The 22,153-nt window shown below is 43.5% G+C and overlaps 1 protein-coding gene and 1 long non-coding RNA gene across 3 annotated transcripts in view; one reads left to right on the top strand and one right to left on the bottom strand.

Moving 5' to 3' along the window:
* The window catches only part of LOC137541600 (uncharacterized), a 203,522-nt gene that overhangs the window by 93,121 nt on the left and 88,248 nt on the right, over positions 1–22,153 (bottom strand). The window lies entirely within an intron of this gene.
* Positions 1–22,153, top strand: part of LOC137541330 (E3 ubiquitin-protein ligase TRIM69-like) — a 51,550-nt gene that overhangs the window by 8,493 nt on the left and 20,904 nt on the right. Inside the window, exons 2-3 of one of the 2 annotated variants that reach the window (XM_068262579.1) lie at positions 2,332–2,432; positions 19,467–21,654. In XM_068262579.1, coding sequence (XP_068118680.1) covers positions 2,382–2,432; positions 19,467–20,483 — 1,068 coding nt within the window. In that variant the 5' untranslated portion in view covers positions 2,332–2,381 and the 3' untranslated portion in view covers positions 20,484–21,654. Of the gene's footprint in view, positions 1–2,331; positions 2,433–19,466; positions 21,655–22,153 lie in introns of those variants that run through there. The other variant, XM_068262580.1, reaches the window with a different exon arrangement.

Genomic DNA, 22,153 nt, shown 5'->3' with positions numbered 1-22,153 from the left:
ATCGCTTCACTTCAAATACTGTAGTGCCAACCTGCTACTATTACTCTTGTTGCTCTTTTTAATAGTGTACAGTGATTATACATAGAATTTAGGTGGTATTAAGTATAGCTTATTTAGATTGTTAAGGTATATAGTTAGTATATAGTGTAGCGTGATTATATGTAGTATTTACAGTAAGTAGTATATACAGTAGTATACTGTATATATAGTATAGTAAATAGGTATATAGTTAGTATATACTGTAGCGTGATTATACGTAGTTTTAGATCCTATATAGCAGGGCTGCAACTGCTCTCCTCTCTCTCTGCTGCTCAGCAAGTGCTGTGGAAGATCATAAATAAACAAGTAAGCAAGATAAATTACTTGTTTACATTACACTTTACACTGGGCTTGGCTCCCTCTGCTCCCAGTGCTACGATCTTCCACAGCATTCCCTGAGCACTTGCTGAGCGGCCGTCATTTCCAGTACAACTTCAGCAGAGAGAGAGAGGAGATGAAATATAGATGTTACGGCACAGCCTGAGTCAGCAGAGGGTGTAGTACACATCACATCGCTTTGAAAGTGATGGGCAGGATCTCTGCATACACACTCTATAACCTTTCAAGTAGACATTTAAGAACAAAAAATGATTAGTAACTCATGCTCCTAATATTAGGTACATGCTTCCCATTACTTAGGTAAGTATCTGCTTTTTAAAAAAAAATCCTTACAGGTTTACTTTAAAAATTTCTAGTTCACCCTAGCCCTGGGTGATTTTTTGACCTTAACTACTTATTCCACTACAACAGTATATCTAGGTCCTCTATGACTTCATCCAAGCCACGCGGATGTAGATATAAGGTTTTTGTTTGGGGACAGATATGCACGATCAGGCGCACTCCTGTGCACACCTCTTGCACTTTTAGCTGTAACACTAATTGGTATAAGGGAAAATAACGTCCCTTAGCCAATCAGTTATCCCCTCAGGGATGAACGATTACTGCTGTAGCCATTAGCAATGCTCGTTCATTCCTCCGCGTGCTTACAAGATCGAGGAATAAAAGCTGTGGAGGAAGCCTTTCTCACCTCTCCTGGGTCCATCGGATATTATCTTGCAAGAGCCGCGGTGCACAGCTTCTTCACTCAGCCTTACACTGCCGAATACACCAGGTCCTGGCTTGATGAGGTCATCAAGCCAGGATCTGGTGTATTCGGCAGTACGAGGCTGAGTGAACAAGCTGTGCGCAGCGGCTCTTGCAGGATGATTGCCGATGAAACCAGAAGAGGTGAGAAAGGCTTCATCCACAGCTTTTATTCCACGCACAGCTGACTGTAATGGAGGGGGGGGATGGGGACCCTGAGGACACATCCAGCAATCTGTAATGGGGGACACGTCTGGCTATAAATACTGGGGGTAAATAAAAGGGACACATGATCTGACTATACTGGGGGGGGGGGGGGGCTAATGGGCTAATACTGGGGATCTGGCCATTTATACGGGGGGGGGGGGCTGGCTTATACTGGGGGTACATCTGGTTATCTCTACTAGGAGGGGGACCTAATTCTGGGGGCACATCTAGCTACCTATAGGAGGTGCATCCAGGGGCACATGTGGCTACCTATAGTGGGGTGCGCATAATGGTGGGAGCCCATCTGGCTATCTATACTGGAGGGACCTAATATTGTGGGCACATCTCGTTACCTATACTATGGGCGACCTACCTAATACTGGGGGGATAACCTAATCTGGTTATCTCTACTAGGAGGGGACCTAATACTGGGGGCACATCTAGCTACCCATAGGAGGTGCATCCAGGGGCACATGTGGCTACCTATAGTGGGGTGCGCATAATGGTGGGAGCCCATCTGGCTATCTATACTGGAGGGACCTAATATTGTGGGCACATCTCGTTACCTATACTATGGGCGACCTACCTAATACTGGGGGGAATGTCTGCTATCTATACTGGGGCAGGCAGAATTGGGGTGTGGGGGAGCTCAGTTTGAAATATCTGGTGTTTGAGAATCTTGGCTGACCCCGCCAGGGTAGCATACGGGGACCCTATTAGGCTTTCAGTGAAAATGTTATGTTGATTTGGCTAGTTATGTTGCAATTAACCATTTTTCTATTAGATAGATAATCTGAGGTCTCTCCACCTCATCAATCTGGAGAGTGGTGGCAGCAAAACCTTGATTTACAGTGTAAAATCAATAACTTTATTTTACCGATTGTACATACAATCAAGATTGTATCATGTGTATGAGCACACCAACCAATCTTAAACGCAGATGCTGCTCATTGTGTACGTGTAAACATGTTTATAAACTATACATGTTTGCGTTATTTGCAGATTATAAAGAAGACAAAGCTGTTACAAGTTTGATCTTAGAGAGAATTAACATGGATCCTGCGTTTTCCACCCCTTCTGATATTCCACAGCAGGATAATGAGGTAAAACTGTGTGCATGAAATACTGGGGATTAAGATACATTACAGAACATATTTTGTAATGCAGGTCTACACATAGACAGGTGTCACCTGCTGTAGAGCTAGAATTCTTTCTACCCCCTGCAGATGATTACTAGAGCGAAGCAGGTAACTCTGGTGCCTCTGGCGCTTTGGTAAAATGGTTGCAACATAGACCACAATGTTAATTGCAGCTATTGTAGCACTCAGGCCAGGAGGTGCTGGAACAGTTAAAAATGGCACACAGCGCCGACAGTATAATAATGGCGCCGCATTCGTTTACATAATAAAACAATATTTTTCGTTTTATAGGCATCGATAGAGGGCGAATTCAAGTGAGAATACTGCAGCACTCTTTTTATATGTATACTACTAGAGAAAGAACCTGCCTTCAGTACTTAGTATTTAAAGCCCTAATTTAGATCCAGATTTTTCACTGATATATTAATGTAATCAGCACATTTTGCTTTGCTGATTGGAAGACGCAGCAATTTGAAGGGTGATGCTTGCCTCCTGCTGATGTGCCTAGACCAGAGGTGTCAAACTCAAATACAAAGTGGGCCGAAATTGTACACTGGGACCTAGTCGCGGGCCAACCCTAATATCTACTGGCCACTTTCCTCCCTTAACAAGTTCTCTGGTGTCTAGTGGTCCTCCCTCCCCTGTACAGTTACCTGGTGTTTAGTACTTTCCCCCTACATCCCCCATATGGCTTGTTCTTGTTCCCCTGGTGTTCTAGGGCTTCACCTCAATATAGCTTGCATGGTGGTCTAGAGTGGGCCACACATAATGCATAGTGGGGAAGCCACTTGAGGGCCGAATTTAATGGTTCTGAGGACCAGATTTGGCGGGCAGGAGTTTAACATGTTTGGCCTAGACTGAAATCTTGGACAGAGTTTTGAGTTGAGAAGAAAAAAACCTCATCTCACTTCACCCACCTGAGGCTCCTAGCTGTTCAGTAACATTTCCTCCTTCATTTGCATTGCTGAGCCCCTCCCATCTCCAAGCCACATCAGTGACCAGACGTCTCTGCAGAACAAGCTAAGAATTATAACAAATAAAAACTAAGCAGATCGTCTGACTTCACCTCTGTTGTTGCTGGATTACTAAAATCAGCACAAGAATAGTTTACATAACATACATTAATATTGTACAAAAGGGAGAGAAGAGGCATCCAAGGGTTAAGAACCAAATAATGAGAAAAGGAATGATGTGGCTTACCCTCAATGAAGACAAATTTCATATACAAAATTAACTTCACTAAGCGCTGGCAGTGCTTGCATAGGGATACGTAGAGGGCGCACTTCTTTTGCGCAGACTGGCTGAAGTTACGGAACCTGGTACCGAAGAGAGAGAAGACTGAGGACAGCAAAGTGGGAGCGATCCGTGTGCATGGGGCTGGAGTAAGCCCCAGGTATCTATCAAAATTTTATTTTAGCTCAGCTCTGGTTTCCTTTAAGCAGTGGCATAGTTAAGGAGCTGTAGGCCCCTGATGCAAGTTTTACAATGGGGCCCCTTAAGCAATCTATACATAACAATTGATACGGTGCACCCAAACCTGCTAATGGCAACTACAGTGTTAGAGGTGCAAGAAGGGGATGGGGTACAGTTTGTTAAACAAGGAAGGGGGTTTTAGGGTTAGCCATCAGAAAGGGGCGTTTGGGGTTAGGCGTCAGGAAGTGAAGTTTTAGGGATAGGCAGCAGGAAGGTGGGATCTTCGGGTTAGGCGCCAGGAAGGAGGGGGGGGGTTAAGGATAGGCATTGGAGGGGGGAGGGTTTTGTGTCATAGTAGGGCTAGGTTTAGTTTTGGTAAAATATTGGTAACATTTACCAAAGTTTCACTATTGTTATTACCACTGTAAAAAAAATTTCATTTTCATTTGGCACCCAATTCACAAAGTTATTTATCGTATAGACTTATATCAGCTTCTCCCGGTGCCCATTTTTCCTTGCGCCTCTATTTCATGCACGCCGTTGAACAATAGCTTTTTTTTTTTGCACACAAAGCACATCTATTCCATGGTACTCTTAAAAAAAATACAGACAGACTAGTCAAAGCTTATAGATGAATACTGAATACCGTAACGATTGTGGAATTCTATCCGTGGTCAGCGCACAGGACGTGCGCTGACACTGCGGAAATCCTCCACAAGCGTATAATTTGAGAGAACCCAGCAAAAGGTGCAACGCACCTGTAGAGAGAGATTTCTGTCGGCAGATGGAGCTGTGGAGTGCAGAGGAACAGATCCTCTGCCCTGCCACAGACGTCAGACAGGAATTGTACGAAGGGAAGAAACGCAGGGCAAGATAGCCCTTAACCTCCTGAGCGGTCTGGACGAGCTCAGCTCGTCCATCACCGCCGGAGGCTGCCGCTCAGGCCCTGCTGGGCCGATTTTTATCAAATAAAGTGCAGCACACGCAGCCGGCACTTTGCCAGCCGCGTGTGCTGCCTGATCGCCGCCGCTCTGCGGCGATTCGCCGCTAGCAGCGGCGAAAGAGGGCCCCCCTAGCCGCCTGAGCCCTGCGCAGCCGGAACAAAAAGTTCCGGCCAGCGCTAAGGGCTGGATCGGAGGCGGCTGACGTCAGGACGTCGGCTGACGTCGATGACGTCACTCCGCTCGTCGCTATGGCGACGATATAAGCAAAACAAGGAAGGCCGCTCATTGCGGCCTTCCTTGTTTATTCTGGGCGCCGGAGGCGATCGGAAGATCGCCTCCGGAGCGCCCTCTAGTGGGCTTTCATGCAGCCAACTTTCAGTTGGCTGCATGAAATAGTTTTTTTTTTATTTAAAAAAAACCCTCCCGCAGCCACCCTGGCGATTTAATCAGAACGCCAGGGTGGTTAAAGAGAGAGAGTAAAGCGACAGAGTGTATGTGTGTCCACCAATCTAGTCGCCACCCAGCGACGATGAACACACAACTATGAAGATCAGGTGAGAAGGCAATCACAAGAGATGGCAATTGCTAACAGCGACACAAGACCGAATAAGCACAGAGGAGGAATGTATGTATGTCCACCAATCTAGTCGCTAACCTGCGACGATGGACACACAACAGAGGAAACCAAGTGAGAACGCAATTGCAAGAGAAGCGATTGCGAATGAGAATGAGCACAGGGACAGAATGTATGTGTGTGCACCAATCTAGTCGCCAACCCGCGACGGTGCACACACAACAGCAGAAACAAAGTAGGAACGCAATCGCGAGAGAGGCAATTGCCAGAGGTGACACAAGACTTAAGCAAGACAGGGCACGAGAGTAGCAAAGGCTCAGCAAATCATACAAAGATAAGGAAAATAACAAACGCTAACTAAACGCGAACACCGCGCTCATTCACAACAGCGAACGCGTTTACAGCGCGATCTCCGCACGTTAACAGAGACAAGCACGCCTAACTAACCACCGCCACACAAACACAAAATAGAGAACGCGAGCGCTTGCTTAACGGTTACCTCACCGAGCCTACAGTAAGCATTCGTATCAGACAAGACTGACAGACGGACGAAAAACAGGATAGGAAAGATCCACTGCTCTTTCCGCCAGAGCGAGTGCGATCCAAGTAAAGCAACAGAGCTTAGCAGGATCCACTGCTCTTTTCGCCAGAGCGAGTGCGATCCGGGTTCAGGGACAGGATAGGAAAGATCCACTGCTCTTTCCGCCAGAGCAAGTGCAATCCGGGTTCAGGGACAGGATCACAGATCAGAAAGATCGACAGCCGCTACCGCTAGGGGCTAGTGCGATCCGAGCAAGACAGACAGATGAGATAGCCGGTAGCAACCGCTGCTCCAGCTATACTCCAAGAAAGCAGATCAGAAGGATCCACAGCCGCTACCGCTAGAGGCTAGTGCGATCCAAGTAAGACAGATGAAACAGAAGGGGCTACCAGTAGCAACCGCTGCTCTGGTTAGCACCCACAGACAGACAGGACGATTTCCTATCGACCACCGTTGGCGACAGGACAATCACACCAGAGAGGCAACATAGACAAAACAGATAAGCAGGCTAACTGCAATAGAGGAGCTGCCTAGTGCAGTCCCCAGAATTACTCTAAGATAACTATAACAATCCAACAGGGAAGGCTGACACTCCAGGAGTGTATTAACAAACCGTTATGACCAGCAAAGCCTTCTGGTCAGCAGAAGGCTTTTATACTGCCAGCCCTCAAAGGAGACAGCTGGGCAATTTGCATGTATGCAAATCCCTCAGCAAAGCAACTCTGAAAGTTGCAAGATGAAGCGAGGTCTCTTTTCCAGAGACCTGCATCTCTCAGACATAAGGAATGGTCAAACAGCTGTCTGCCTGTGCAGCCAGCTGAGCGGATCATTACAAATACGTTTTTAAATAAGTAACAAGGGCTTCCGCACTGTTCATTACTCATGCAGGAAGTTGGGATTACCTTACCAGTCTGACATCAGGGGAAAAAAAACACTTGTAAACCATTGCATTATATTTATCATTTTTTTTAAACAAAATAGGAATTTCATTTCAAGTTCTAAAGACTATAAAATCTGGGATATAGTATTGGAACATGATGATGCTAATGTGAACATCACTGGAGTGAATGAAGTAATGATTTGTGGGAATTGCAGTGAGACATGAGAGTAGCTGTATTAGCAAGAGCAGCATTGATTATGCGCTTATCAGCTCCTAAGATTGGTAATAATGGCTGTAGCGCTTATAATTATGTTAATTAGGTTTGGCAGCAATAAGTTACTATAGAGTCCGTCACTATATACCAAAAAACATATAAGATAAAACTCATGCGCCTATGCATAAAAATATTGCACTATTTATTAAATCACAATGGAGATTAATAATCTGCATATACAGTGTAAACCGCAAACTTAGTTTCCCAGGCTCAAACCCAGACGTAATAAAATCTCAGGAGTGGTACCTAGACTAATCTGCCGGCTATTACCTCATACATGCATGTATCATAAAAAATATAGATAAAAATGCAATTAAAAGCGAATGGCTGTTTTAAAAATGGTAGCGTCATTCATCTATTCATAGAGGCTCCACACCACATTTAGGAGTTGGTCACAGATTTCCAAGGTCCTGATCCAGTGTATGTACATACAAACAAGCTGGTATATGATCTTCCGCTAATCCAATAATAAACTCACGGTTCTTGGTTAGTTCTGCGCTGATAGTTTTTTTGTCAGTCTCTTTCAGCGGGAGGAGAGGCAAAGAGAGTCCACAATCCTTCGGAAAATAACGGAGTTGCTTGAGTCCCGGCCGGCGACTCACTGCAAACTTCCCATGTTACAGGCTTCTCACGGACTTCCGGGTGAAAGAGTTGTTACAGCACACGGAGTCCGGGGGTGACGTCACCACACTCTTAGCCAATAGCCGACGCGTTTCGGTAGGGTCCGCCTACCTTCTTCAGGGCGTGCTCCTATTGGTTGTGTCTTCTCTTTATACTGTGTGACTCCGCCCTCCTCTCTCGGCAATGTTTCAGCGCGGTTTGTACTAGGCAGAATTGATTAAAATGCATAGATCTCAATGTCAGAATTTAGTCCCAGTGGAATTCCACTATTCATAGTGTATATCCACTCCGTTTCTTTACGTGACATCTTGTCTATATAGTTTCCACCCCTCCAATCTTTATCTACCTGCTGTATAGCATAAAATCTGAAAGTTTCAAGATTTTTCCCATGTGTTTCTTTGAAATGTTTACTCAAAGGTTGTTTCATATTTCCACTTTTGATGTTGTTTATATGTTCTCCTATCCTGGAGAGGAGCTTCCTCTTAGTCCTGCCGACATATTGCTTTCTACAGCCACATTCTATTATATATATCACACCAGTGCTATTGCAATTCAGGTCTCCCTTTACATTAAATCGTTCATGTGTCACATATGACTCAAACTCCTGTATTGGTGTGTGGTGTCTTGTATTTTTACAAGGGACACAGAACCCACATCTTTTAAAGGAGCCATTTTTTCTTCCATTTCTCAATGTCTGTGGTTCAGATATGGTGGGAACAATTATGCTCTTGATATTATTAGCCTTAGAGAAGGTATACTTTGGTTTCTCCGTTAAGATTCCACATAGTGTTTTGTCCTTTTGAAGGATTTCCCAATGCCTAGCTACAATCTTTTTTATATCATTGGATTGTTGATTAAATTGCATCTTAATGCTGGGTAGTGGATATGTTTCACTGCCCGTCTTGACTTTTAGAAGATCTTCACGTCTATATTCTCTCACTGTGTCTGCCGTTTGTTCTAATTTCATTTTGTCATATTTTTTCTCCATAAATCTTTCTTTCAGCAACAATGACTGTTCGTTATAGTCCTCAATTTCAGTACAATTGCGCCTAATGCGCATAAATTGACCTTTTGGGATGTTTGTAAGCCATTTCAACATATGGCAACTATCAAAATAAATAAAGCTGTTGGTATCAACTTTTTTAAAAAAGGTTTTGGTCTTAATCTGCCCTCTATCTATAAAAATATTTAAATCCAAAAAATTAACTGTATTCTCACTATATTCACAGGTAAATTCAAGATTATATTCATTTTTGGTATTTAACCATCCCAAAAAGTCTATCAGTTTTTTCTCTCCACCTCTCCATATAAACATGGCGTCATCTATAAAACGTCTCCAGAGGACGAGGTCCGCCCCGGGTCCCCCTTGGCCTTCCAATATCAGTTTCTCCCAATAGGCCATATATAAATTCGCGAACCCCGGAGCGAACCTCGTCCCCATAGCCGTTCCGATACGCTGTAGATAATGTTCTCCTGCACACGAAAAATTATTGTGCGTCAAAATAAACATGATAGACCTTTCTATGAACTCGATTTGGTCCTTCGGAATATCTGTAAGTTCATTTAAGAAATGACTCACAGCTTCTACCCCTTTAGTATGATCTATAATGGTGTACAGGGACCTGACATCTGCCACACATAGAATGTCTCCATTTCTCCATTCAACCTCACTCAGGATTCTCAAAAAATGTCCCGTATCTTTGATATAGGATTTAGTCTGGATCACTGCCTTCTGTAGAAAACCATCAACATATTCTGATAAATTTGCTGTCAGGGACCCAATCCCGGAGATAATTGGTCTCCCAGGAGGGTCCCTGACTTGTTTATGAATTTTAGGGAGATGATAATAAACTGGGAGACGGGTTTTTTTTTGCGACAAATATTGTCCTTCCTTTTCATTCAAAATGCCTTGCTCTTCTCCAAACCTAATTAAGTCTTCCAACTGTTTTTTATAGTCTAAGGTGGGATTTTTTCTAAGAAGTAAATAGGTTTCATTATCTTTTAGTTGTCGCTCAGCCTCTATTTTATAATCTGATCTATTCTGTACCACTATCCCCCCCCCCCCCCCCCCCCCTTTGTCCGCTGGCCTGATTAAAACCTCAGGATCATCACGCAAGGACTTCATAGCTGTTTTTTCCAATCCATTAAGGTTGGAAAAATTCCTCTGCTTGAGTTTCCTAATGTCCTTTAAGACCATAGTCTCGAATGCTGCCATGGAATCACTCATTTCGTTAACAGGGTTGAATTTGGACCTGTTTTGTAAACCACTATGTATATACCTACTCTGATTATCCTCAGTCATGATCGGGGGTTTCTTAATGAAGTATTTTTTAAGACATAGTTGTCTCATATATTTTTTGATGCCAATATAGGCATCAAATTTATTTAGCTTGTTAGTGGGTGCAAATTTTAAACCTTTCTTGAGGACAGACACTTCAGTGGAGTCTAATTTTCGATCACTCAAGTTGTATATCCCATCTCTGATCTCTCTAGGCTCCATTGGGGTTTCAATATTTATCTTTTCTTTCTTGGATTTGCCCCCCCCCCCCCTCTACTCCCTCTATATCTCTTCCTTCTTTTCTTCCCTTGGGAAAGAGTAGAGAAATCAGAGAAGATCAGACAAAGTAGGAGGAGTGAGAAGGATAGGAAAGATAAAAAAGAGACTATTGAGAAAATGAAATTAAGATCACAATATGACGCTACCAATAAAATAACCAATCATTTTTTATACAAGGGAAGAAAAGAAGGAAGAGATATAGAGGGAGTAGAGGGGGGGGGGGGGGCAAATCCAAGAAAGAAAAGATAAATATTGAAACCCCAATGGAGCCTAGAGAGATCAGAGATGGGATATACAACTTGAGTGATCGAAAATTAGACTCCACTGAAGTGTCTGTCCTCAAGAAAGGTTTAAAATTTGCACCCACTAACAAGCTAAATAAATTTGATGCCTATATTGGCATCAAAAAATATATGAGACAACTATGTCTTAAAAAATACTTCATTAAGAAACCCCCGATCATGAATGAGGATAATCAGAGTAGGTATATACATAGTGGTTTACAAAACAGGTCCAAATTCAACCCTGTTAACGAAATGAGTGATTCCATGGCAGCATTCGAGACTATGGTCTTAAAGGACATTAGGAAACTCAAGCAGAGGAATTTTTCCAACCTTAATGGATTGGAAAAAACAGCTATGAAGTCCTTGCGTGATGATCCTGAGGTTTTAATCAGGCCAGCGGACAAAGGGGGGGGGGGGGGGGGATAGTGGTACAGAATAGATCAGATTATAAAATAGAGGCTGAGCGACAACTAAAAGATAATGAAACCTATTTACTTCTTAGAAAAAATCCCACCTTAGACTATAAAAAACAGTTGGAAGACTTAATTAGGTTTGGAGAAGAGCAAGGCATTTTGAATGAAAAGGAAGGACAATATTTGTCGCAAAAAAAAACCCGTCTCCCAGTTTATTATCATCTCCCTAAAATTCATAAACAAGTCAGGGACCCTCCTGGGAGACCAATTATCTCCGGGATTGGGTCCCTGACAGCAAATTTATCAGAATATGTTGATGGTTTTCTACAGAAGGCAGTGATCCAGACTAAATCCTATATCAAAGATACGGGACATTTTTTGAGAATCCTGAGTGAGGTTGAATGGAGAAATGGAGACATTCTATGTGTGGCAGATGTCAGGTCCCTGTACACCATTATAGATCATACTAAAGGGGTAGAAGCTGTGAGTCATTTCTTAAATGAACTTACAGATATTCCGAAGGACCAAATCGAGTTCATAGAAAGGTCTATTATGTTTATTTTGACGCACAATAATTTTTCGTATGCAGGAGAACATTATCTACAGCGTATCGGAACGGCGATGGGGACGAGGTTCGCTCCGGGGTTCGCGAATTTATATATGGCCTATTGGGAGAAACTGATATTGGAAGGCCAAGGGGGACCCGGGGCGGACCTCGTCCTCTGGAGACGTTTTATAGATGACGCCATGTTTATATGGAGAGGTGGAGAGAAAAAACTGATAGACTTTTTGGGATGGTTAAATACCAAAAATGAATATAATCTTGAATTTACCTGTGAATATAGTGAGAATACAGTTAATTTTTTGGATTTAAATATTTTTATAGATAGAGGGCAGATTAAGACCAAAACCTTTTTAAAAAAAGTTGATACCAACAGCTTTATTTATTTTGATAGTTGCCATATGTTGAAATGGCTTACAAACATCCCAAAAGGTCAATTTATGCGCATTAGGCGCAATTGTACTGAAATTGAGGACTATAACGAACAGTCATTGTTGCTGAAAGAAAGATTTATGGAGAAAAAATATGACAAAATGAAATTAGAACAAACGGCAGACACAGTGAGAGAATATAGACGTGAAGATCTTCTAAAAGTCAAGACGGGCAGTGAAACATATCCACTACCCAGCATTAAGATGCAATTTAATTAACAATCCAATGATATAAAAAAGATTGTAGCTAGGCATTGGGAAATCCTTCAAAAGGACAAAACACTATGTGGAATCTTAACGGAGAAACCAAAGTATACCTTCTCTAAGGCTAATAATATCAAGAGCATAATTGCTCCCACCATATCTGAACCACAGACATTGAGAAATGGAAGAAAAAATGGCTCCTTTAAAAGATGTGGGTTCTGTGTCCCTTGTAAAAATACAAGACACCACACACCAATACAGGAGTTTGAGTCATATGTGACACATGAACGATTTAATGTAAAGGGAGACCTGAATTGCAATAGCACTGGTGTGATATATATAATAGAATGTGGCTGTAGAAAGCAATATGTCGGCAGGACTAAAAGGAAGCTCCTCTCCAGGATAGGAGAACATATAAACAACATCAAAAGTGGAAATATGAAACAACCTTTGAGTAAACATTTCAAAGAAACACATGGGAAAAATCTTGAAACTTTCAGATTTTATGCTATACAGCAGGTAGATAAAGATTGGAGGGGTGGAAACTATATAGACAAGATGTCACGTAAAGAAACGGAGTGGATATACACTATGAATAGTGGAATTCCACTGGGACTAAATTCTGACATTGAGATCTATGCATTTTAATCAATTCTGCCTAGTACAAACCGCGCTGAAACATTGCCGAGAGAGGAGGGCGGAGTCACACAGTATAAAGAGAAGACACAACCAATAGGAGCACGCCCTGAAGAAGGTAGGCGGACCCTACCGAAACGCGTCGGCTATTGGCTAAGAGTGTGGTGACGTCACCCCCGGACTCCGTGTGCTGTAACAACTCTTTCACCCGGAAGTCCGTGAGAAGCCTGTAACATGGGAAGTTTGCAGTGAGTCGCCGGCCGGGACTCAAGCAACTCCGTTATTTTCCGAAGGATTGTGGACTCTCTTTGCCTCTCCTCCCGCTGAAAGAGACTGACAAAAAAACTATCAGCGCAGAACTAACCAAGAACCGTGAGTTTATTATTGGATTAGCGGAAGATCATATACCAGCTTGTTTGTATGTACATACACTGGATCAGGACCTTGGAAATCTGTGACCAACTCCTAAATGTGGTGTGGAGCCTCTATGAATAGATGAATGACGCTACCATTTTTAAAACAGCCATTCGCTTTTAATTGCATTTTTATCTATATTTTTTATGATACATGCATGTATGAGGTAATAGCCGGCAGATTAGTCTAGGTACCACTCCTGAGATTTTATTACGTCTGGGTTTGAGCCTGGGAAACTAAGTTTGCGGTTTACACTGTATATGCAGATTATTAATCTCCATTGTGATTTAATAAATAGTGCAATATTTTTATGCATAGGCGCATGAGTTTTATCTTATATGCTTATCAGCTCCTGTCCTGATCAGGTAATTGATCACCAACTGAAAACATGGCAAAAGGGTTTAAAGATAAACCGTAAACCAATTATTGAACTTCATAAGCTGATACCCCATTTCCCATGAGAAATCTTTACCTTTTCTGAAATGGATCATCAGGGGGCTCTGTATGGCTGATATTGTGGTGAAACCCCTCCCACAGTGCGATAGCAGGACCATAGTTCTAACAGTCAAAAGAGGGGTCCGCACACAGTCCTCAAGGAACAACGTGCTTTTATTGTTCCAATGCAAACTTATAATACACACCAAATTGTCTTAGCCGACAATTGTTTCGGGGCCAATCAGGTCCCCTTTATCAAGACATAAGCAGACAACATATACGTAAATAAACGTATATGTTGTCTGCTTATGCCTTGATAAAGGTAACCTGATTGGCCCCGAAACAATTGTCGGCTGAGACAATTTGGTGTGTATTATATGTGTGCATTGGAACAATAAAAGGACGTTGTTCCTTGAAGACTATGTGCGGATCCCTCTTTTGACTGTTGGATTATCGCTGCTACGGGTTCCAGCACTGCTCTACTATAGGTGTGCGATACTTTCGATTAACAGGACCATAGTTCTGACATCACACTGTGGGAGCCTTGTTGCATTGTGGGAAATAACAGCTGTTTACAGCTGTTTCCAATTGCCAAAAAAAGCAAGCAGCATCTTCTTCTACTTACATCACCTGCCAGCAGTAAAAATGTCACCCTGTGATAAAAGTCAGAATGTAAATCAGGGATAAGAGATTTTACAATGGGCAAACACTGACTAAATCATTTATACATAATTATGTTAAAAATCAAGCACTTTTTTCATTACATTACTTTCACTGGAGTTCCTCTTTAACCACTTGAGGACCGCGGTGTTAAACCCCCCTAGTGACCAAACCATTTTTACAGAAATAGGCCACTGCAGCTTTAAGGCCTCACTGCAGGGCTGTACAACTCAGCACACAAGTGAGCCCGTCTGCCTATCACAGTGATCGGTTGTGATAGGCTTCAGTCTATCACCTCGGATCACTTCTGTGTCCCTCAGGGCAGCAATCGCCATTGGGAGGCTGAAGGTGGAGAGGAGCTTTGTCATCAGAGTGGGGATGCGCTTCCCTGCAATCCCCATTCCAGGCCATTCATGCCAATCGGCGTGGAAGGGTCCTGGAGCTGCCGCCGCGTTCACATCAATTGACATGGAGCGGTCGGCAAGTAGTTAAAGGGAACCAGAAGTGAGAGGAATATGAAAGCTGCCATCTTTATTCCCTTATAAACAATACTGGCTGTTATGCTAAGCTTTTGGACTCAATTGTATTTGAGTCACACACCTGCACCAAGCAGTCAGACAGAGTCACAACATCTGATCTGCATGCTCTTTCTGGGCCAGTGACTTATTAGACGCAGAGCATCAGCACAGTAGTCAGGCAACGGTTACTGTTTATTAGAGAATGAAGATGGATGTCTCCTTATTCCTCTCACTTCAGTTTTCCTTTAATGCCTGAAGTGAGAACATATGGAGACTGCCATATTTATTTCCTTTTAAACAACACCAGCTGCCTGGCTTCCTGTTAATCCTTTAGGCATCAGTAGCGTCTGAATCACACACCTGAAATAAGCATGTAGCTAATCCAGTCAGTCATTAGTCAGAGCACCTGATCTGCATGCTTGTTCAGGATCTATTGCTAAAAGTATTAGAGGTAGAGGATCAGTAGGACAGCCAGGCAATGTGCATTGTTTAAAAGGAAATAAATATGGCTGCCTCCATATCCCTCTCACTTCAGGAATCCTTTAAATACTTCTGTTTCAGGATATAGCAGTGGATTCACATGCCTCCCCACATTTGTACATGAGAAAGAGGGGCAAACTGTCATAGACAGAGAGAGCAATGTGAAACTCAAAGCGCCCTGCCTCGCCGTTTTATGTGGCCTACGTCGAGCTTCAAATGTGAATGATTGTCTCAAATAAAATCTATGCTAAATTAAAGTGTGCATTGCCCATAAACTACATACCTCAAATGCACTTTGATTTTGTGACCTATGAAGTGATGTACCACTGATAGAATGCAGTGATTCTACAAAGCGCTATAGGAATGAAGAACTAGACTAGACCCTGAAAGCTTGCATCAGTTAGCCATTCAAAGGTATTACTTTTACAAAACTCTTTTCTACATTTCTACATACAAAGCAGTATGTAGTTTGTTGTGATGACTTATAACGATGTTGCAAAAAGAAAAATAATCCTGGAGTGTTCAGGGGGGAGGGGAGAGAGGGTGATTATGGCTGTATACACAAAGGTTAACTTACCTTGGCCGCCACCTCTCTTCTGATGCATTCCACACTGCTCCTTACACTTCGGCCTTCACAGCCAAATTTCCAGTTTAGGTGGTGGAAGTGTCAGAAGGTGGAAAGCAGTCTAGAGCTCATATTGAATGGAGGAGTAAATGTTACTGAGGTACATAAAAGAGAAGTTGGCTGGGCACTCGGCCTGCAGAGGGGTCCCACCACATACAAACAGCAAATAAAGGACTTCATCCACCGGTATACACTGCTGGCTTATTCTGACATGCACAGAGTCGTGCTTCCGGTATCACGAGGGGAAAGAAGGACATTCAAATGCATTCAAAGTTCTTTATAGAGTGCGCTACCCTTTCCCATAAAATATATATTAATCCTAAAAAATGTTTTAATCCCGGAACAGTCCTACTGTACTGATCCTCTGTATTGCGTCCTTTTCCACTTAGAAGCCACTGTTTATCCGTGTACTCCAAAGGATCATCATAAAGTTCTCACAATCAACCACACCTATATATCTCCTGCTCACCCTCTTTAACTGCTGCCCACCCTCACAGACAGCTGTCTTCGCTTAACAGGTACACAGACCTCTCCACAATGCCTCCCGAGCAAGTGCTGCTGCTCCAAGGAATGTTTTTGTCTTAAAACAGAGTTGCTTGAAAATCTAAGGCTAAAAACACCTCCAATAGTGTAAAACCACTCAATTTATTCCATAAAAATCAGAAACATACTCACAAACATGAGTTAAAAAGCGCATATCAAAGTTAAAAGACTCAGGGGACGTCTCCTCCTGCTGCTGTTCGCTAGTCCTTCCTTGCTCCGCCCTACGCGTTACGTCATTCGACTCATCAGGGCTTTAGCCTTTATGTGCCGTGTCTTGGATGATCCTTTGGAGTACGCGGATAAACAGTGGCTTCTAAGTGGAAAAGGACACAATACAGAGGATCAGTACAGTAGGACTGTTCCGGGATTAAAACATTTTTTAGGATTAATATATATTTTATGGGAAAGGGTAGCACACTCTATAAAGAACTTTGAGTTTGACCTGGACGTGCATGTAGCGTAGAAACGAGTTGCAGCAGACCATTGGTTAGTGGGTGAGGGTGGAACAGGGGAGCGCAACTACGAAATAGAAATTCAAATGCATTGCATAACAAAGGCAGAACGGGCACTGTCCTGTTACTTGCATTTATTGTCAAACATCACAGCCAAAGTACCATCAAAGTCCAATGAATATGTACATCCAACCTGTGTCCGTTGTGTAAATGGTTGGTGGAGGGAGGTATGGTGACCAGGGGACGAGTGCCCGTCCACTTATTCGCTGGTCACCATACCTCCCTCCACCAACCATATACACAATGGAAACAGGTTTGATGTACATATTCATTGGACTTTGATGTTACTTTGGCTGTGATGTTTGACAATAAATGCAAGTAGCAGAACAGTTCCCGGTCTGCCTTTGTTATGAAATGCATGTAAATGGTAAGGATGCTCAATTGTGAATCTGCCCCAATGAGGAGGGAACTGGAATGCTGGGGCACACTATAACAGGGACACTGGTATACTGGGACACATTATGTAGGGGAAATTGTTGTGTGCTATGATGGGGGAACTGGTATGTTAGAAAACATTGGGAGGGGGACATTGGTATGTTGGAACACAAAATGAAGGAGGAACTGCAATGCTGGAACACATTATGATGAGGGAAATGATATACTGGAACACACTATAAAGAGGAACTGGTATGCTGGAACACACCGTACAAATATACACACGCTTCCAGGCAACCAGCATACACATACATATGCAAGGGGCTGGGCTAGCTGTTCCACTAATGTGTGGAGTGAATAGGTTGTGGGTGACAGAACTGCGAGAGGGGTATAAAAATTTGGGAGTCTTGCCCAAATTGCGACAGTTGTGAGCTACACGAGAGGCTGCCATCAAATTATCTAATTTAGATAGTTAGCTTGCACCAGGAACTTCTTCCAAGTAATAAACCTGTTTTTCTTCATTAGTTACATTTTCAGACAGACAACATCCCAGGTAGTAAGCTGACAAAAACCTTCAAGCACCACAGCTTGTTTCAAACTATAGCATGCTTGAAAAGTGGTTGGATAGTGTACTGGTTAAGGGCTCTGCCTCTGACACAGGAGTCCAGGCTTAAAATCTCGGCTCTTCCTGTTCAGTAATGGCCCATACTCACGGGCTACAATTGTCGCCGCAACATGCGGCGCGTGCGTGTTGCGGCGACAGGTCGCCCGTGAGTATGGGCCGTCGCACGGGCGCGCACCCCGAACTGTCGCCCGTCGCTGATGTCGCCAGGCGATTGAAAGTTTCAATTGCCTGGCGACAGTCACCGCCGCACCTCCGCCGCAACTGTCGCTAGTCCGCGTGAGTACGCGGACTAGCGACAGCAACCTCCATTGAGAATGCGGAGCTTCTGGCGGGGGGAGGAGGAACGTCGGCGACAGCTTCCGTCGCGCCGCTGGTCCCTCTTCCGCGTGTGTACGCGGAGGGACCTGGCGAGGAGCTGTCGCCGGTCTGTCGCCCACACGCTCACGTGTGCTGGCGACAGGCAACTTTTGCTGCCCGTGAGTATGGGCCATTAGACAGCACATATTCAGTAGGAGACCTTGAGCAAGACTCCATATCACTGCTACTGCCTATAGAGCGTGTCCTAGTGGCTGCAGCTATACATGTTCTGAGTCTTGTCTTGAAACAGGCTACTGTGATACTTGAAACAGTTGTTTGTCACACTTTTATCTGTTTGTCAATGGCTATAATTCATAAAGCATTTCCGCATGCGGAAATGCTTAAAACAGCTGACTTTACCGAACACTTAGCAAGTTCGGCATTCATAATGCCTCTTTCCGCATGAAAAGCTGACACTAACGAGCAGAGGGATAAATCACCGCCTTGTGCGGTGATTATTGTAAAAAATGTAGCAAAATGTTAATTCATAAAGATCACCGCAAGCGGTGTGAGGTCGTGAAGTACCGCTTCCTTGCATGTGGCGATAACAATGTTAAGTGAATGGAGACACAGACCTCCCAGGCAGCTGCAGTAGATCGGAACACGGAGAAATGTATCAACTCGGCAGCTTCCGTGTCTCCGCAAGCCTACCGCCTGCCTACCGCCAGCCTAGGTCGGGGAATCTCCGCACTGCTACCGCACCTGAATACTTTTTCATGAATCAGCAGCCAGAAGTCTAAAACACCGCCAGCGGTGTTTTCCCGCACTGATTCTCCATACTGACAGCACTTTCATGAATGATAGCCAATGTAACTAAAAAAGGACAAAGTTTATTTCTTGGTAAAAATTCCAGGTGCAAGCTACCTGCTTGAATTGTATACATGTGCACACCTAGTGAACATACAGCTGACTAGTACTTTCCAAACTGTATTTACAGTATCTGCACTATGTCTTATACCTGTCGCTAGGTTTTGGTACTATATAGTAAATATACTATATAGTATGCCTTTAGCGTTCTTTACCCATGTACTTAACAACTGCTTTAAAGTAATGAGCCAGCACAAATATATTATATATTAGCCTTTTCCTAACAGGCCACAATATATCCTTTTCTATTTAGACCACGGGATGCAAAGACACAACTGCAAATCAAAATAGAAATGAAACCGGTTCCCAACCTACAGAATCTACCGCTGCTTCCCTTCACAACACCAAGAGGCAACTTTCTCACATGCAAGTGCTGTCCTGTCAACTAATAAGTGACATACATAGTAAAATGAGCACAATAAGAAGGGATGCTATCCTAAATAAAGTTCATCTCAACAACATTTACAGGGATTGTCTTCAATTACTTGAAAAAGAAAAAGAGGTGATGCTGGCCAAGAGTAGTAGAATGGAAGAAAAAGCAAAGCTTGAGCTGGAGGACAAATGCCTGAACTTGGTAAACTTTATGGAGTGTCTAAATAAAATAAAGACAAAGGACCAAGTACGTAAACTTCATGCTTTGTTACGCACACTCTCAAAGCCTGTGGTGGGACTGGATGAATGGGAGCCTCCTATACATCTACGAGTATCAAAAGAGATGACTCATATAGTGAAACCAGTATCAGAACAAATTGAATTTGACCCAGAAAGTGCTCATCCAAGCCTCAGCCTATCTCCTGACCTGAAGAGGGTGAGATTTGAGCCTTGCCCTGACATAACAGAAGCAAGGAAGAACTGTTTTCAGCCTGGGTTATATATCTTGGGGAGGCCTGGATTTAAATCGGGCAGACATTACTGGGAAGTAGATGTGGGCAGTAAAAGAAGCTGGATCATAGGAGTTGTACGAGAGACAGTAGAACGCAAAGGAACATGGGAGATCAATTCAGAAAATGGCTACTGGGTTCTGCGTAAGCAAGACGACAATGTATTTTATGGCATAGGCGATTCCTTTATATCTCTGACTCTAGAAACTTTGCCCATGAGAATTGGCGTGTGTTTGGACTTATTTAAAAATCACCTTGCTTTTTACAATGCTGACACAATGAGAAGTGTTTTTCAGCTCTCTGTCTGTGCTGAGCAGAAGCTGTTTCCCTTTTTTTGCCCAGGAGTCCCTGTGAGAGAAGAAGACTGGTGCCCATTAACTCTGTGTTAGCAAAAACCGTTCTGCAATGCAAGACTTTATACAGTAACCTGACCGGGTAGAAGAATGTTATCTAATGTTGAAATTACTCGTTGTCACTCAATCCAATGATGGGGCAAATAATTGTCACTGCAACATAATGAAGCATAATAACCTATTGCTCCCCCCTCCTCAAAAAAACCCTAGCAAATTATTTTTAACATCATTGTGCTTTTTTTTATATAACACGATCACCTTCAGCACCACTTTACACTTTAGTATATGATATATATGATACTTTAGTATACAGTCATGTCATGTCACTAATGGTGGCCACTAATGATCCAAATCTTGTTCATCCAATTTTTCAAATCTATGTAGTCGAGGGGAAAACAGTGAATATATTGAATGGATTATTTAGGCAGTTCCCTTATATTACATAGAAATGGTAAGGTTGCATGAAAAAGAGTGGATTGTTAGTGGCCACCATCACGGTCTTCCCGAAATTCTCCCAAAATTAGCCTTAAGCTAGCCACACGCTATGGTAATATCGAACATCAACAACATTGCATGGTAACCTAATAGTGAATGGCTAGTTACCTGAAGTAAAAATAATGTGCACATTTTAACTTACCTGGGGCTTCTACAAGGCTCAGGTAGTCCTTCTGGTCCCTTGCCTTTGTTCCTCTCTTTTCCATTCAGCCACTGTGCCGACTGGGCAAGTCACAGGCCACTGCACATGAGTGGCCTCAGCCGCATGCTTCCTTGATAGCACTCCCGCAGAATCGAGCATTCTGCACAGTTGCAATTGTTACAGATTGCAGAAGTGCAGAACAGACACGCGTGGCCCAGGGTCGCACATGCAGCTTTTGGAGGGGAGAGTGGCTGAACGGAGAAGAGTGTAACAATGGCACATGACCAGAACTACTACAGGGGGCTGGAAGAAGCCCCAGATAGATGACACTGGGAAGCTTAGTTTTACTTTAGGTGTCCTTTAAAGAGACTCTGAAGTGAGAATAAATCTCACTTCAGAGCTCATAGTTACACACGTGCCCCTGCTAAACTGCCGCTATCGCGACGCTAAACGGGGGTCCCTCACCTCACAAATCCCCTCCGAGCAGCCGGGGATCTCTTCCTGGATGAGGCAGGGCTAACCGCCGCAGCCCTGCCCCACGCGCGTCTGTCAGCGCGTATCTCCGCCTCTCCCCCGCCCCTCTGTCTTCTTTCATTGAGAGGGTGGGGGAGAGGCGGCGATGCGCCACTGATAGACGCGACTAGAGGCAGGGCTGCAGCCGTTAGCCCTGCCTCTAGGAGCAGCAAAATATACGACCACTTTGGTTGTTGATTTTGCGGGGGGGGGGGGGGGTTGGAAGTGAAGGGACCCCCGTTTAGCCGCGGGATAGCGGCGTTTTAGCAGGGGCACACGTGCCCCTGCTAACTATGAGCTCTGAAGCGAGAATTATTCTCGCTTCAGTGTCTCTTTTAAGTCCATTTTGGGAGTACCAGTTAGCTTATCAGTATGTTTTGGGGATTTGGGAAGAAGACCTATTGACATTTCTTTTACATTGAACTTCACTGTTGGATTTCATAACACTGTAGATAATTTCCCTTTAGTTTATAGCAATAGCATACTTCTTTTTTACTTATAGTAAAACAATAAACCTCAATTACAAGAGTAAAGAAAAAGAAATGTAAATCCTGCT

Source organism: Hyperolius riggenbachi, chromosome 12 (assembly GCF_040937935.1).
Source record: "Hyperolius riggenbachi isolate aHypRig1 chromosome 12, aHypRig1.pri, whole genome shotgun sequence".
NCBI classification, from domain to species: Eukaryota; Metazoa; Chordata; class Amphibia; order Anura; family Hyperoliidae; genus Hyperolius; species Hyperolius riggenbachi.
This window is presented reverse-complemented; position numbering and strand designations above follow the sequence as displayed.